We start from the raw sequence: 17893 nt of genomic DNA, 5'->3' as shown, positions 1-17893 counted from the left end.
AAGGCTGGGATTAGGGCATTTGTGCTACCAAGTAGAACCTCCAGATAGCACAAAATGCCAAATGTATTGCATACGATTCTTCTTCTTGCCATTGATGATGATCCCCACGAAAATGTCCATAATAGTAATACCAGGGTAGCTTATATTCTGGGGGTCTGCTTGTCTGTTACACGTACCATGTTTTTATCACACTGCAGTTTGTGATTGTATGGATCTCGTGTGTCCTGGACAGATCAAAGATCTAATATTAAATCTGTACCTGTACCGGGTAGCCTGGAGCTCAATGCTGCAGGGTCATATCCCTTTAGGTCACTCACCCTTTGTCCTGGGAGTATGACTAAACCCACACTCTAACCAAACTGGATTAACCTTTCATGAATGTAGGTTGTTGTTAGTGTCCTAATGGACATGCTCAAGGGCAAAAAAGGCAAAATAGTGGAGGCATCTTTTTAGCCTTTGAGGTCTGGCCGACATGTCTATTCTCCAGAAGGCAGGGCGGTTAGGCATTGTTACTTGAGCCTCCATGGCCTCACTCAGTTCAATAGAATCATTGTTACTGATATAATTTTATTTTTCTGCCTTCAATTTCCAATTTCTGTGATAAAGCAGTAGAATTAAAATGTAACAGTGCCAAACTATTATAGCTGCGAATAATATTTCAATAGGAGTTTAAATGGGTAAATGTAAATATTTTAATGGCATAACCTCTAAAAGTATTCCGCATGCCACATGCCGATGCTTAAAGCAAATACATTGTTATGAGAGTTGTTTATAAATTGAAGTTTCCAGGATAATTAAAATTTAATGAATATTTGAATAGAGTACAGGATGGACATAAAAAAAAAAAACAGGAACGTCAATACAAACTAAACGGCTAAAACACAGGCTAGCATAAAGCTGATGTTATGCTATAGAAATTTCAAAAATAACTTATACAAAAGTTTATTTTTAGATATACAGCATTTTGCTGTAAAAACCAACATTTTGCAATGAAATGGAAAAAGTTCAAAATAGTAGCTTTCCTGAAAATCACAAATTCTCTGCAAGCCAGCATCTTGAGTCAGGCTCTTTTGAACAAATAAAAAGCTTTCCTTAAACTCCACAAGCTCTCCGTAAGACGTCATATTGAGCCAGGCTTCTTGCAAGATCTAAAACGGTATTGTGACGGAAGCCTCCATCACTGGGGCCACTGGAGAAGCCTGACTGCCAGCCTCCTCCCTATTGACTATGGGCCCTGGGTTTGTAAAGACTTCTGTGGCTACCCCCAGCAGTATCATCTCATCATTGGCTGAGGGGATTATCTCCAGCAGACAGCCAGGATCTGCCACCAGGGAGTGACCACCATTCTTTGATGTTTAATGTTGTATAAATCAGTCTTCGTTTGGTTTTACCCTACACTGAGTCTCGGCTAGTGACTGGGGAACCGGGGAAAGTGTGTTGTCCCAGGCTAAGGGAGCACAAGACAGCGGAGGCAGTCGGTCGGACTAGCCAGCTCCGTGACATTGGTGGCAGCGGTGGGATTGCTTCTTAGTCCGAGGGACACTTACTTTCTACCGGGATTAACCGACAGGACGGCAGACTTAGGTCGCCTTGACAAGGACATGGATGTGGTATCAGAATTCCAGGGGCTGCTGCGGGTCATCCTCTCCTGCTACACCACTGCTTTGCCTACAGAACAATACCAGAACCTGAGGCAAGTGGTTCGACGGTCAGTATGGCAGAGGGCTGTTATACGCCGGGGTCAGTGTCTTCCAAGCTCCGAACAAAAGATTAGAGACCAGCGGGAACTACGGATGTCATTCCTGGGACAGCAACCCCAGGAGCAATGGGTATCCGAATTGGACAAGCTGGTCCAACAGGAGGTAGAGCTGGAAGATCACTATAGGGCTCTGCAGTGGTATACAGAGCAAGCATATTGGGGAACTGCGAAAGATTGTTCTCCAGAGGGCTATGACTTTGGTGGCCCTGGATTATTATGGGATAGTCTTCAGGAGGATCCGGACTTCGGCAGCACAGCGGAGTGGCGGATTGAGGACATCCGGGATTTCAGGGAGTGGGACCTCCCAGATGCGCTAGGACTTAAAGGTGATTTAGACTTTTTAATTACGCAGGAGTGGGAACTGGAGAAGGCGTATAAAAAACTGTTCGAACGCGTTCAACAGAATGCCCCAGTGTCCAGGGATTGTGTGGATTTTGTGGATGTTATTGAGTGGTCACCTGAGGATGTTGACCCAGGCGGGGTGGATGGGACTGCGGTCTCCACCCCTGAGTCACAGGGATACTGGGCAGCTAATCCAGATCCGATACTGGAGCTGTGCGACTGTGCTCCACAACCAGATCCAGAGATTGTGGATCTAACTGATTTTACATCTGAGGATGTTAACCCAAGAGGGGTGGATAACACTGCGGTCTCCACACCGGGGGCCTCAGAATGCTGGGCAGTCTGCCCAGATCTCTTAGTCCCATCTGAAGAGCTGGCAACAGGGCAGAGCGCTGCTGGCTTCTGCCCCACATCTGCAATGACTACAGGGATCCAGGGAGATGTGGCAGCCGGCCCTTCTCCCCAGCGGCAGCTCACATGTCCGGGAGCGGAGGAACTTGTTTTTCCTCCCCAGCGGCAGTGGGAGGAACCGAGAGATGTGACAGCAGGTCCATCTTCCCAGCGGCAGCTCACATGTCCGGGAGCAGAGGAACCGGCCCTCCCTCCCCAGCGGCAGGCCGACCCACAAGATTCCCTAACCCCAGCTGAAGTGCTGGCAACCAGGCAGAGCATCGCTGGCCTCTGCCCAGCACCTACCAAAGCTGCAGGAGTTCAGGGAGATACAGCGGCCGACCCGCCCCCCCAGCAGCAGAACCTAACTCCAGGACCGGATCAACCGGAACTCCCTCCTCAACGGCAACAGGAGCACCAGGGAGGGGATGCAGGAGGCATCCCTCCCCAGCGGTACCCGGGAGATGGCGCAGCCGGCCCATCTCCCCAGCAGCAGCAGGAGCATCAATTTTGGGAGGGAATTAATGGGCCAAATAAACTGACTGACTACGGAGTCAACCCGTTTGGGGTCTCATCCTATGTCAGTCCAATTCGAAGGGGGGAGAATTGTGATGGAAGCCTCCATCACTGGGGCCACTGGAGAAGCCTGACTGCCAGCCTCCTCCCTATTGACTATGGGCCCTGGGTTTGTAAAGACTTCTGTGGCTACCCCCAGCAGTATCATCTCATCATTGGCTGAGGGGATTATCTCCAGCAGACAGCCAGGATCTGCCACCAGGGAGTGACCACCATTCTTTGATGTTTAATGTTGTATAAATCAGTCTTCGTTTGGTTTTACCCTACACTGAGTCTCGGCTAGTGACTGGGGAACCGGGGAAAGTGTGTTGTCCCAGGCTAAGGGAGCACAAGACAGCGGAGGCAGTCGGTCGGACTAGCCAGCTCCGTGACAGGTATTCAACCTCATCTGGACTGCTTTGGTACATCTGCAAGCAAGTTTGTTGATTCATATTTTGTCTTATTGTGCATGCTTTGGTTTATACATACCAAATATCTTTTTTGGGGACATGTTTCTTTTTGGCCAAATGCTGTTGCTTACCTTTTCAAATGCACCATCCTCCAGAGTCATAACTCCCTTTTTACCTTAAACATTTATTTTCACTTATTAATCTCTAATTCTAACCACTTATTTAGCCCTTATTACTTTTACAAGAGAGCTACTACTTTTTCTCTTTTTTTTTTTATACCCGCTTTGTTTAAATTACTCATATTCATTTGGATTTAAAGCTCACAAGCTGGGCCTTCACAAGACCACCATTTGTGCCAGGAACTTTGTGTAAAGTACCATAAGGCTATATAACAAGCTCACAGGCAGGGTCCCCAACTCCTGTTGTGTCTGTATGTGTAAGTGCTGCATAATTTGTTGGTGCTTGATAAATAAGATAATAATAACAATAATAACAAAAACAAAGAGTGAGCCTATGAATAAATTTACAATGAGAGCAGTGTTTGACTATATACACTCTCTACGCCAAATATATTTGGGGCTGGACCCACCTCTATGTACAGCTATCCCCACCTGCACCTTAGACATAGACCATATGTGCTGCCTATAGGAAACTGGATAGAGCTGAGGGAAGCCAGCCATGGGAAGTCCCAGGTATAGCCAAGATGGTCAGCCGTACATTGTACCTTAGTTTCTTTAAAGGGTGACAAGAGCTATACTGTTGACAATGCCTTCTATGTGGCCCATGTGGTCAAATCCAACGACTAGCTACTGTAGCTCAAATTGTTGAGAAAGTTCACGCTGGTTCTGATAAAAAAGAACAAACACTGTATTGCAGTTTGTTGCGTATGGGGCTGCGTAGCCGTAGACCAGTTAGGGTGCCCATGTTGACCTCTGTTCACTGCCAAAGGCGCCTAAGCTTGGTGTATATCTTAATTTTGTGTTTGGTTTTCCCTTGTCATCCCTGGCAGCACTTACTCAGAGAGACTTATCCTCCCGAAACAGGTAAGGCAGGAAAAACACAAAACTATAACTTGCCCTTACCCTCTATTTCCCCAATGTGTTTTTCCTGCCCAAACTAAGATGCACTGTGTCCTAATATCTTATTAAATCCTTGTATATTCTTTTTTGCTGAAAAGTCAAGCCCATATTTGAAGGCTTCTTGGGTATAGTGAATTCCACGTTTCTTGCTCTTACTGTAAAGAACCCTTTTCATTGCTCTAACTGAAAACTATTTGCTTCAAGTCTGAATGCATAATCTCTTTTTCTTTGCATAGTTCCTTTAATAAACAGGTCATCAGAAAGTGGCTGGTATTGTCACTATTAGTATAATATCTTATCCACTCAGATATATCTTTTTTGTAATGTAAATACATTTAACTTCTCTAGCCTTTCTTCAAAACTATTAACTTACTAATTTTGTAGCCTGCCTCTGCACTTTTTCAAGCTCCACAAGGTCCTATTTAAGGACAGATGCTCAAACTTGTACAATATATCCAAGTGGGGTCTTACCATCTTACTCATCTAGAGGTAAATCAATACTTATTTTATACATGGCAGTATCTTACTGTCCCTTGCAACAGTTGCCTGGCATTGAACACTGCTGCTACGTTTATTAGCAACAGTTATTCCCATTTTTGCGTTTAATGATTTCCCTGAAAACAAACCCGTTAAATATATAATTTATATTTTTCCCCCCAAATTTCATAACTTTGAATTTATCAACGATAAAACTCACCCAACACTTCAACCGTTGGTCAAATTTGAACTTCGTGTCATCTACAAACACTGACACATAGCTTTCAATACTCAATGCAAGATCATCTCTGAACTTATCTTGAAGCCATTTTCCAACCAGGTGCAGAAAATGTCACCTAATCCTCATATATATCCAAACATATTGTCCCCCCCAAAAAATATATATATATAAATATAAAATAAATCTTCTCTGTGAAGTTCTTCAACTCATTTTTTATATTGTATTGTTCAGTAATTTTCTTTTTTTATTGGATTCATTATTCTATTGCTTTTTTTTTTTTTTTTTTTACTAGGTTTATCTTTGTGGTCAGCGAAGAGTGACATCTATGTACTGTGACCTGCTGGGCTAGATTAATATTACTGTAAGCAATTTTGTATTACTTTTTTTCTTCACAGCTGTAGCATAATATGTGTAGCATTTGTGATGCTTTACCAGGCCTTGACTGCAGCGGTCTTAATGTTTTGTTTGTTTGTGGGTCTTTCTACCTAAAAAATTTTCTTCAGCACGTGAAATTGCAGAATATTCCATTCCTTTGCCTTAAAAAAACTCCTGGGTTGCGGGTCATTGTCCATCTGTAAAGTAACGTGCCATCCAATCAACTTTGCTGAATTAGCCTAAATCTGAGCATACAATATACACCTGCACACTTCACAATTCATCCGGCAGCTTCTGTCACATGCTCAAACAAAACAAACAAAAAAAATGACCCAGTGCCATTGGAAGCCATGCGTATCCATGCCATCACACTGCTGTGTTTGTACAGGTGCTTTGTTTCTCATTTGTACAAAGAATGCTATTCCAGAACTGGGCTGGCTTTTTTACATTTTTTTTTTTGGCAAAGTCTAATCTCCCCTTTCTATGCTTGAGGCTTATGGTTTGCACCTTGCGATGAACCGTCTGTATGTGTTTTCATGAAGTCTTCTCTTTATGGTAGACTTGGATAATCATATGCCTACCTCCAGGAGAGTGTTCTTCACTTGGCTGGATGTTGTAAAGGGGTTTTGCTTTACCATGGAAAGGATCATATAATCATCCACCACTGTTGTCTTCTGTGGACATCCAGACATTTTTGTGTTGCAAAACTCACCATTGCGTTCTTTTTTCCTCATAACATACAAAACAGTTGATTTTTGCTACAAAAACTGTTTCTGCTATCTCTCGGATGGATTATTTTCTTTTTTGCAGCCTAAAGATGGCCTGTGTCACTTGCATTGAGAGCTCCTTTGATCGCATGTTGTGGGTTCACAGCAACACCTTCCAAATGTGAATGGAAAAAGAGGGGGCTAAATATTAAAGAGCTGTAATTCCTAAACCCTTACTCCAATTTAGATGTGAATATCCTCAAATTAAACATGAGAGACTGCACTTTAAACCCATATTCATTTTTTAACTGTAACTGGATTTTTTCATAAACAACCAAAAAAAATGGTCAGTAAGTGCCCCTACCAGGTACTGTAAAACTAGATCTCACATGACGCTTAGCAAGCCAAAGAGCATCTTTGTTTATTAAAAACTAAAAGAACAGTATACTACCCAGATCTCTCCTATATGTGCTATCTACTAAGTGCCGAGTTGGTCAGAAACCAACCAGGAAAATTTACTAAAGAGTTTACAGCTTCATCTTAAGCCTTACAAATTTATCAACTCAGGAAAGGCCAAGTTATTTCTACCCACAAGCTAAGCTCAGAGTTTAGTTAACAGAACTCTTGCTGATGCTTGCATCCTAGCTTGTCAATTATACTGCCTTGCTAGTGGCATGAACAGAGTGGGTAACGTTTAACCCCTTCGTGACAAAGGCTGTTTTATCATTTCTGAGGTGTTTGTGTTTAGCTGTAATTTTCTCTTAACCCATTTACTAAACCCACACAAGTTATATATTGTTTTTTTCAGGACAAGAAGGGCTTTCTTCAGACACCATAATTTTTTATATATGATGTAATTTTCTATAATAAAAATAATAAAATATGACGAAAAATTGAGAAAAATTTTTTTTTTCTCACTTTTATTTGAAAAATCTTTTATTCATCATAAAAAACTACTGAAAAAACCTGCTAAATAGATTCTACTATTTGTCCCGAGTTTAGAAATACCCAATGTTTTTATGTTTTTTTGCTTTCTTCTACACGTTATGGGGCAATAAGTACAAGTAGCGTTTTGCTATTTCAAAACCATTTTTCTCTGAATCTGGTAATTCTGTCTCCATGTGGTATTTGGGGCATCTTTGAAGCCAGCAAATTAAATTTACCCCACCAAACCATATATTTTTGAAAACTAGACACCCCAGGGTATTTTAGATGCTGATAGTTTAACCCTTTCCATGCACTAATCCTACCACCAACCCTTGTCAAAGTTTGTGATAGTAATTGTTTTTGCTGTTTTTTAAACATACTTTGTACTTCAGGTGTAAAATTACAGCTCCTGGTATGTTGTTGCTGTCACACAACACCCCGATATGTGTTCAGCAACATCTCCTGAGTACATTGATACCCCACATGCATGGGTTTGTCAGATTGTTTGGGGGCAAAAGGGCCAAATTTGGAACATGCCTCCTCAGCCGTATACCGCTGCATGGCAACAATTGCAGCAAAAATAGTGGGGAAGGAAAGGGTTAATGGCTCTAATAAAAAAAATAAAAAAAACCCTAAAAAAAAAGTACAAAAAAAAAAAAAAGTAAAAAAAAATGTAAAAAAAAAGAACCCCAAAAACAATTGCCACTATGCAAGATCACTGTTTATGCAGTGATCAATGGCAATGAAGGGGTTAATATTAAATGGGTGGCTCTTATAAGAGCCTTTGGATCAATACATATATATATTATTGAGAATACCTAAAAACACACTGATCTGTCTCTCTCCCTCACTAGAAGCAAGTGAAGGAGGGAGGCAGATCCAATACTGATCAAAGGCAATGTTTAGAAAACATTGCCTTTGATTTAGCAAATCATGATCACTCTTATGAGTGATCTGACCACTAGGGGTGTTATTCACTGGATGTCCATGACATCCAGCAACACCCCCCCCCCCCGATGATGACAGCAGGCTCCGCCCCCGGCTTGATGGGCGCCGCCATCTTGAAACACCGCATGTGTTTCGAAGACGCCGGCACCGGGAAGGTAAGTTGAGCATTTAGGAAGCGATCGCGAGTCACTTCCTTTGCTAAACAGGTGTTGCAAAGATGCCTCGATACTGAGGCATCTTAGCAACACCAGCTAAGCAAAGGAAGCGACTCGCGATTGCTTCCTAAACCCGTTTTTCGGCGGCGGGCGCCGCCATGTTTGAAAGACGTGCAGTCTTTCAAACATGTTTTTTTATTTGCTCCTAGGAGCGATCGGGGGGGGGGCCGGGAATGTTTTTTTTGGTGTTGCTCAATGCCTCGATGTCGAGGCATTAGAGCAACACCGTTTGAGTGAAAAAATCGATCACGGATCGATTTTTTCACCGGTTTAAAGACGTGCCGGTCCTGGCACGTCAATTGTCATAATCGTCACGATTTTCGGTGACGTGCCCAGACCGGCAATTGTCATCAAGGGGTTAAACTACTGTGAAAGTAAATAAATAAATACAATCAATTGTATATCAACCTTTGCAGCTCCTAGTTTTCTGAGCTTTCAGATTCCAACCTGTCAACATGAACCATTACTGATTTTACAGGATTATGGAACCTCATTAAATTGTTGCTGCAATGAATTTGGTTGTAGAAGAGAATTCTTGGTCAGAATGGCAATTTGGACAAGAATTTAAATTGCTTTATTTGTATAAAGCTTGTTAAGCATGAAAAAGCACAGCCAATAGAAGATTTATTTGAAATAATCTTACAGCTTTAAATATTAGTTATGCAGAACTCAATTGACTTTTGATTTTGCATAATATCTTGCCAGGATTGGCCCATCATAATTATTAGCTGTATCAGTAAAAAGGACATGTTCTATTCCATCTCATTGTGTAGTGGATGAACACTAGCTAATCCATATAGTGGAGATATGGTTGAGTATTCAATGTTTATAACACTTGCAATGTGCACTTTTAACATTTCTATCAAATACATTCCCATTAGAAGATAGATTTCCCCATCTTTCATTATAAATGTATTCATTTAAAAAAAAATGTATCTTCCATTTGATGGAGTGTAGTCTCATCTTCAACAGATGCTTTGCTATTCTCTTTACCCCAGTTTTAGCATTCTAAATGTTACCATCTACTTGGGCTCTACATCAGCCCTGGTGCTAAGCATTTCCTGGCGCTTGGAAAGACTGCCAAACCAACAAAAATGGGTGCATCCTAAATTCTTGTGTTTGTAAGTTTGTTATTCCTATGTAAGTATATTAAAAGTATACAAATCTAATTTTTATGTTTGTAATGTGCACACATTTTAAATTATTAGCATACACAAGAAGCCACATTTAAGTGGCCCTTATTTGAGACAATCTTCCATAGTTTATATACACTCAGACAAAAACAACAACATTTGTGTGTGTGTATGAAGACTGGAAATACAAAGCCTAGAAACAGACACATACTTCTTACTAAAATAATAAGTCTAAAAACGGGCACAGGTTGCATACTAAAATATTTATTTAATGATGTAAAAATAACAAGAATATCTGTATATTTGCATTGCTAGGTTGCATGGTAAAATCGAAATCAGAGAATGCATACATATTTTCTTGGAAATATTGGGCCATGTTAATGAATGAATAATATGGTCCTGTGTATTTTCACCAATTAGAGAATGGCATCAAATGAATGTTTCAAAATAGTATTAACCCCTTAAGGACAATGGGCGGTCCCTAAACCCATTGAAAACAATGCATTTTTAGCCCGTATATGTAAGGGCTTTGTCATTAAGGGGTTAAACTCTGTATATTTGGTCATCCACATTATATGAAACAAAAGCATGAATAAAATGTCATTGTTACTTGGTGGAATATGTATATAGGAGTTCTGAATTAGACTGTATATGTGATAAATGGCTAAACACAGATTAGCCAATACAACAATATGTATAATTCCTGATTTATGAAATCCATTTTTAATTTAAACTTCAACCATTTTGATTATTACCGCTTCGTATATTCTTATTATTCTTTCTAAAACCGTACCTAATTAAAATTTACAGAAACAAGGCTTAAGATACATCACCTCTTTCCTATGGTCAACATAGTACTTGAAAAACACAAGGAGTTGGTCTCCTGGACCAACAGAAAGAAAGGCCTAAATCAGGGTACACAACTCATTCTTTGAGTGATCAGCAAGCTAAGTATATAAGATCTAACAGATCACTTTTTGCTAAACTTAGTTTATTCAAAATAATTGTCATTTGAAAATCTCCAAAATAAACTCTCCAGAATACCTAGTTTTGGGCTATAACAAAGTGCTTCATTTATGGCAGTTCTGTACATCATTTAGTGTGAAAAATGTGTGTGATCTTTCCTAAATTTATTTTATTTTTAAAAACAGCTTTAAAAATGTTTAACCCAGTAGTGACTGGAGCAGGGCTCTGCTGACCTAGATAGATTAAAAGATGGGTAATGGGTAAGATTGATCTTTTGCAAAATGAATAAAATGTTAAAACATACCATGAACAAATCTATGCCACTTGTATGGCAGGTCTGCCACAGAAATATTAAATATTAAATAGTATGCTACACATTCTGGGTAGACCATTCTAATAGTATTTCTACCTTCAGTATACAGTTCCTCTACGACTACCATTGTTACAATTATGTTAGTGACGGTTACATAGACCATTATGTAATTAACCAAAAAAATAACTAGTTAAGTCTTTATATAACATCTCATATCACAGAGTATATTATCTGCACTCTTGTAGGAGCATGGAGATACCAAGGCATGGTAACAATAACAATGAAGTCAGAGAATTGTGGAGTGGAGGTACAGGAGCAATCACTATAAATGATTCACATCAAATAAATGATTCACATATACTTTTTTTTTTTTTTTTTTTACATTTTAAGACTTTTTGTCTTTCAAAGAATACACATACAAGTAAAATAAATAAAACAGAAATGCAGTAACAACAGGGTTCAGAAAAAAAGACAGACATCTTATTGCCTATTACACCCTGCTTGGGGTTCCATCGTCCACTGGCTTTTGGTCCTCTATACCACGTGCAAACAGTTTAATTAACTGACAGTGGACCCTGCAAAGAAAAGAAATAATTAAACAGGCCAAATGGAGAAACTCATTCAATATTGCACTTTTTGAACACAAAAAAACCTTTGAAGAGTGTCATCTACATATGTATATACATATCATATGTGATGAAAGATACATGCAATCATGGAGAAACACTTTGTAGTGTATAAGGAGGCGTCTGAGTAGCTTTTGTCGATTTCACCTCCAGTCACAGAATATTAGCAAGAGTTGTGCGAGTTGTAGTCATCAAAAGTAGGTGTGCCAACGGTGTAAAAAGGTTGGCATATTTGTAGGCATATCTAACTTCCAAGTAGAGTGTGTGTGCCTAACACAATTATGTAACCCCTTCCTAAATATGCCTAGCTTGCACGATATTGTGTGCTGTGACCTACTTGTATGCACAACCACATCTTTTGGCTTTTAAAAAAAAGGAGCTTAAGTTACTTTTTACTGTGTGGTTAAGAATTTATGAGGGAATAATATTTAATGTATTATTGTTACAGGTTTATCATGGCAGTCAAAGAGTTAAAGCAGCAGTTATGCCAGCAAAACTGAGTTTTCGACAATTCTGGACAGCATTCAGTGAGACCAGTGTCTTTTAGAATGTCGATTGCAGAATTACATTGTTACACAGGTTCCCCAGAAAACAGTTTTCAAAAAGCTAATACAAAAGGCCAACAATATCTGTGATATAAGAAAAAAAAACACAGTAAAAGGAGTTTTTCTGAAAGCAAGGTCACTGTAATATCACTGCAGGACAAGAATGTCTATAGACTGGCAAAGAAAGCGAGAAGGTGACAGTTAACTTCAAAATTACATTGTATATCTTATCCTGGCTGCTAGCTACAACATCGAGAATGGGACATAATGTAAAAAATAAAAAGGCCATATGGTACACAAAATCGTATTTTAGAAATTAAGCATTATGGTAAAAAAACATTTTAAAAAACAGGAAGGAGAGGAAACAAGAGTGGAAAAAAAACATTAAAAATATGCAGATTATACCTCATTTCAATGGCAGTCTGGTCCAGTGTTTCCCCATCGCAATTCCAAATGCTGTTCACCTGACTACACCCACATGACGGATGATCTGTGCAGATCTGAGCAAAGTTCTTTTTCCCAGGAATCCCTAAATCTGTGCTCTCTGTATCATCCTCCTCCTCCTCAAAGTGTTTTGGAGTAAACTGGAAAGTCTTAATTCGATAAACTTCGACAAATGGAAAGTCAAACTACAGAAACGGATAGAAGGTGTCATTTTAAGACTTGCTAAAATTCAGAATTTACAGATACATGGAATATACAATTTGGAAATTGTGAAAAATAAGAAAATCTGCATTGTATTTAATATAACTGATACAGTTTCAAAAGGGGTACTGTATATTTATACAGTTACTATTTGATCTACTATGCATTTTTAAATTAAATATGCTAAGATATATATGATTTAACGTTTAAATGGTAACGTTGTTGCTAAGGAGGCACCATAGTATGAGCTTCATGCAAATACAATCATAACGTCCCAAACATGCAACAGGATAATGTTAAAGCCATACCTGATCTTTATCGTTGGTGTGTCGAATAAGGTGCCTAAGGAGGTTTAGCCTGGAACATTTCCGGACTAAAATGAGATCAGCAGCTCCATCTGCCAGGTGAGCTGCTGGTGAGAGACCTTTTGGACTTCGTGGGCAGGCACAGCTCATGCTGGCTGCATTGATGGCCATGAATTTTCCTTTAATGGTTGTCCAGTCTTCATCTGCCTCTAAGAACAAATTGCACAACTCATTAAAATAAAACAGATTACACTATATGACACATTTTGCTGGTTTCATTTCCACACGATTACAATTTTGCAAAGATGTTAGTGCTTTTCCATGTACACATACAGTACTCAGCACAAGGTTTAGGCAGGTATGAAAACATGCTGTAAAGTAAGAGCACTTTAAAATGACATGACCACCCATTCAGTAGCGTATCTAAAGGGGGGCGAGCGGGGCGATCCGCCCCAGGTGCCACTCATCGTGGGGGAGCCCGGTGGCCTGACGGCCGCCTAACACAGGCCCGCAGTTTACTGCTGCGTTGCCCACACACTGTTTGAAGAAACCCTTTTCCCACAAGGGGGAGAAGGAACCTGGGCGGGAATAGTTTCCTCATACAGTACGCAGGCGCCACAGCAGTAAGTTGCAGGGGCACGTTAGGCGGGCGTCGGGCCACATAGACGTCTGCATGGCCCCCCGGTGATGCTCGGCCAGCCCCCGGACCAGTGAAATCTGCGAGAGAGGTAAGTGGGGGGGGGGTGTGAGTGGGTGAATGAATGTCAATGTCTGGCTTAGTATATAATAATAAGGGTTATGCTGCACTACTGTAAATGTCTGTACCATATGTGTTCAGTAAATGTTATTTATTTAAATTAATAAATTTGCCCTTGTTGTTGAATTAAATACACCTCACTTAACTACTGGAGTGCTGAGCGACTTTATTTGTGATCTTAATGAGTTGAGTCAACTCCTGCCGGATATTTCAAAGTGCCATATTTTGTTGTTATGATAGCATGTATGCTAATAGCTACAGGGGGATTGTGTTTCCCGTGTTATTACAAATGTACAGGTACCAAACACTCCCTATCTACCTATTGGATAGATGATTTCTGAGAGAAAGATAAAATCATACAGAAAAGGATAATTCCAAGTAATTGCTGCTAAAGGTGATTCTACAAGGTTGAATAATGTGTACTTTTTTTACACATGGCTTCTCCATTTGGCTTTATTTTTGATGAATAAATCATGACATGGTGTAATATGGCATGCGCTGTTGTTCATCTGAGCTTGTATTTACCTAATTTTTAGACCTGCTTAGGAACAGATTATTGTTATGTGCTAATTTGTAAAACCATAGAATTCAAAAGAGGGTGCACTTTCTTTTTCACACTACTATATGGGCTAATTAGCCATTAGCTTTGTACTAGAAGAACATTTAAAGGAAATTAATCTGAACGGAAAAAAAAAAAGAAAATGGCTCCATGGTTATATTTTCTGCTGATCTACAACAACAAAAAAAAGATAATGACAAGAAAGAAAAAAAAAATCACTGAGGCAAAAGAATGACATTCACAGCTGATTGAATTCTTGTTCACAGCTGATTTGGTGGACTGAAAGAGTGCAGATCCATGTCAAGTCATAAGGAACTACATTCAAGTCTTCCAAAAGGTCTTAGGAAACGTGTCATTGCTCTACATTCACTCTAAATCATACTACCACAGAAGTGGCCAGTGACTCAAGAGATTAAGTTTATGGGGGATTAAAAAGAGACAAAAGCCATCAACTGTATACAACACAACAAGGTGAATAAAATAGACATGTCCATATTGACAAGGACAGGCACCTAAAAGGCTCAAGATATGTTACTTTTTGATTTCTTCATATGACTATGCCCTCTGTTTCAAAGATAGCTTTTAAACATAAGTGGGTAAGGAATCAAAGTGTATCTTGTGTTTTTATGCATTCTTAAACATGTCCATATTAACATTAAATTTTACTTTTATACTTCTCATACACTTTATATTTACACTGATGTAATTTTTGCCACAAACTTTGAGAAAAATAAACCAGTTAAACCATAAAATGGTCTTGCTACAGCTTGGAGCGGAAAGGACAGAATTTCTAATTTATGAAAAGCTTGAATGTGTTAAACACTACTAAATCTCCCCATGTTTTTGTCTTGCCAGTCGCTGCAATATACGCTAACTGGAAATACTCTGCTAAAAGAAACTAGATTTACTGCGAGAAGCTCTTGGATGAAATCCCATAACTCAGGGTAATGGACAACATGGCAGTGCAGTGTAATTATGGGAACTCGTAGTTTTCTAGATATGGATTGGAGGTTCACAATGTAGCCCTTATTTCTCTTTGATGATCCAACAGGCTTTGCAACAGCAAGTTGTATAATTGTACAGACAATTAAAATTCAGCAGAACTATATATATGCAGCTATATGCAGTACTATTTGAAAAGGTTACTGAAGCATAATAGCAGAGTATTGGGGAGTTTTTTCTGAATTAAAAAAGTGTCATTGACTAAAAATCGCCTACTGGGCATAGCAGTACGCAGAATCACTTGTGGCTGAATATGTTTTGATGCAGCTGCGTAAAATTAAAAAAAAGGTTTCTTGCACCAACAGTACAATTGACTTCAAAGTGTTTTGTATATTATAAAACATGTTGTCATGATTACTACACTTGGTGTTACTTCCTGTAATACTGACAGGCAACTAAAATAGACTTCTAAAATGTACTGCTACATGTAAAATTCAGTTTAGCCATCAGTAAAAAGGTTCAGAGCTTTGTATACCCCTACTACAGAATTGCGTCCCTCGGAGAGGGTGTTTGGATGTGCCAAGAGGATGCTGAGCCAGTGTTCTTAGGTCTTCTAATAACGGAGATGAAACTGCAGACACAGCCAATTAGAGACACACATATGCCAGCACATTAAATCGTTTGGGATGAGTGAAATGGATACAACTCGGTGTTCAAAATGCACCATTCTGAGAGCAGAAAGTTAACATTTTACCAATGTTAACATACTTGGTATTTAAAGCAAAGATAAGACCTTTGTTTATTCTAGAAAACAAGTACATTTTTTGCAGTATCCATACAAAAACGCAGACACTTCAAGTATGTAATTGTACCTATACTCAGAGAATAATTATGTATTCCCAAGCTCCTTCTAGTAAAAGCAAGCATCCTGGCTCCTACTGGTGCCAGATATCCAGCAAGAAGGACAACTGCCAATCCTATAATTGCCTTTTGTTTCCAAAGACATGTGGATAAATTGCCCACTGCATTTTGCCAAATACTCTAATTTATAAATCCATTAGTCTCTGCCCGTATTAACCACGTCGCTAGCAGAAGATGGGGTTAATAACAATCCCTGCATTTGAAATTAATATTTGCTACTCTGCACCAAGTGTTGTGTGCATGACATCACAGGGGTGAAAAAACAAGTCAGAAACAAATATTTTGTCCTTGCCACCAGATGAGCTAATTATGTGGCTCCCACCTGCGCGGTAATAAGAGATTTCAGATAATCATACAAGGCATTTACTGCCCATCTGTTACAGTCAAGGGCTGATACTCTCCATGTTACTCCTTATTCGGTAGGTTTCAGAACTTTGGCTTTCATAAATTCAACCGCACTTGAGGAGGTTACGACGCAGAAGGTGTAAAACAAAAAGATTTTAAGTTTGCAAATTACACAGCCTGTGCATCGGAGACTGCATTCACCCTCTATCACCATTTGGCTCTGGGGCTTTCTGCGCTCGAGAGCCATATGTGCAAAATGGTAGGTCTCAAATTTTAGAATAAAGCCTGATTAACATGCAGATCTCTAAGGTTTCAATGCAAATTGGGGTTCGTTTCAAAAAATACAAGTACGCTTTTTAGTTACATGCATTGCAAATACCGGTTACCAGCACAACTAGCCATAAAAATATTTTTCTTTTAACCCCCATTAAAATCTAGTAGAGTGGAAGTTTCCTGAAATTCCCCTAGCAACTAAACTTCCTTTAGAAAGAGCTAATTAAGACCCTCACATTTGTGCCGTCTCTGTATTTCTATGGTAACACGTAAACCACTCATTCATTTTCCTTTGAAGAAGTATATATTTTACACAGTGCAGCCCCAGACAATAAATGATACATTAGTTTATGAACGTGTTACCGATACTCCAATCAATGCCACTGGAAATGGAATTCTTTCTACATGACACTTAATGGATCTTAGGTGATGGAACATCTTCAATGTGTACATACTTCAATTGAGATCATAACATCAGTAGTATATGTTTTGTACAGCAGGAAAAAGCTAGTTTCACCCAATTAAAACCCTCATTAAAAGGCAAACCCGATGGGTCTAACTTCATTTAAAAAAATGCTTCCCTGATGATACCGCATGTCTTATGGATATGCTGAAAGCTTAAAATATCATGAGCCCTTAAAATGTTTATATTTTGTGGGGTCGAATTAATGCTCACAATACATATTTAATGCAGAGATGGGATTATTTATTCCGAATGTTACCATTAAAATTCCCACAAAGTTGGCTTGCTATATTACATACTGCTTTTTTAAATTTTGTGTGGAAGGGAAAGACCCCTAGGATCAATGCGAATCTCATGAGCGCTCGTGTTAGGGATGGAGGTATGAGCTTTCCATATGTAAAACAACATTATGAAACCAGTATAATATATCATATAGCTAAAACCTATCAAGAAATATCTAGACAAGAAGTTTGGTACAAGATAGAACGAAAGACATGTGAGGTTAACACCCTTAATAGATTTATGTGGTCCTTAACCCCTTCGAGACAAAGGCTGATTTTACTTTTTGTACCCTTTGTGACAATGGCCTTTTTAACATTTCTGCGCTGCTTGTGTTTAGCTGTAATTTTCTTCTTTCCCGTTTACTGAACCCACACACATTAGATATTGTTTTTT

General features: G+C 39.3%; 1 protein-coding gene across 1 annotated transcript in view; it reads right to left on the bottom strand.

The window, feature by feature from the left end:
* Positions 1 to 11327: 11327 nt before the first annotated feature.
* The window catches only part of LOC149302863 (ceramide kinase-like), a 38948-nt gene continuing 32382 nt past the window's right edge, over positions 11328 to 17893 (bottom strand). The window contains exons 12-14 of the mRNA XM_089482077.1: positions 12962 to 13167; positions 12414 to 12637; positions 11328 to 11412 (exon numbers count right to left, since the gene is read on the bottom strand). Coding sequence (XP_089338203.1) covers positions 11328 to 11412; positions 12414 to 12637; positions 12962 to 13167 — 515 coding nt within the window. The remainder of the gene's footprint in view (positions 11413 to 12413; positions 12638 to 12961; positions 13168 to 17893) is intronic.

This window comes from Sceloporus occidentalis, unplaced genomic scaffold (genome assembly GCF_023333645.1).
Source record: "Sceloporus occidentalis isolate IW3139 unplaced genomic scaffold, rSceOcc1.0.p SCAF_17, whole genome shotgun sequence".
Classification (NCBI taxonomy): Eukaryota; Metazoa; Chordata; class Lepidosauria; order Squamata; family Phrynosomatidae; genus Sceloporus; species Sceloporus occidentalis.
Note: the sequence above shows the minus strand (reverse complement) of the source record. Positions and strands in the feature narration are given on the sequence as shown.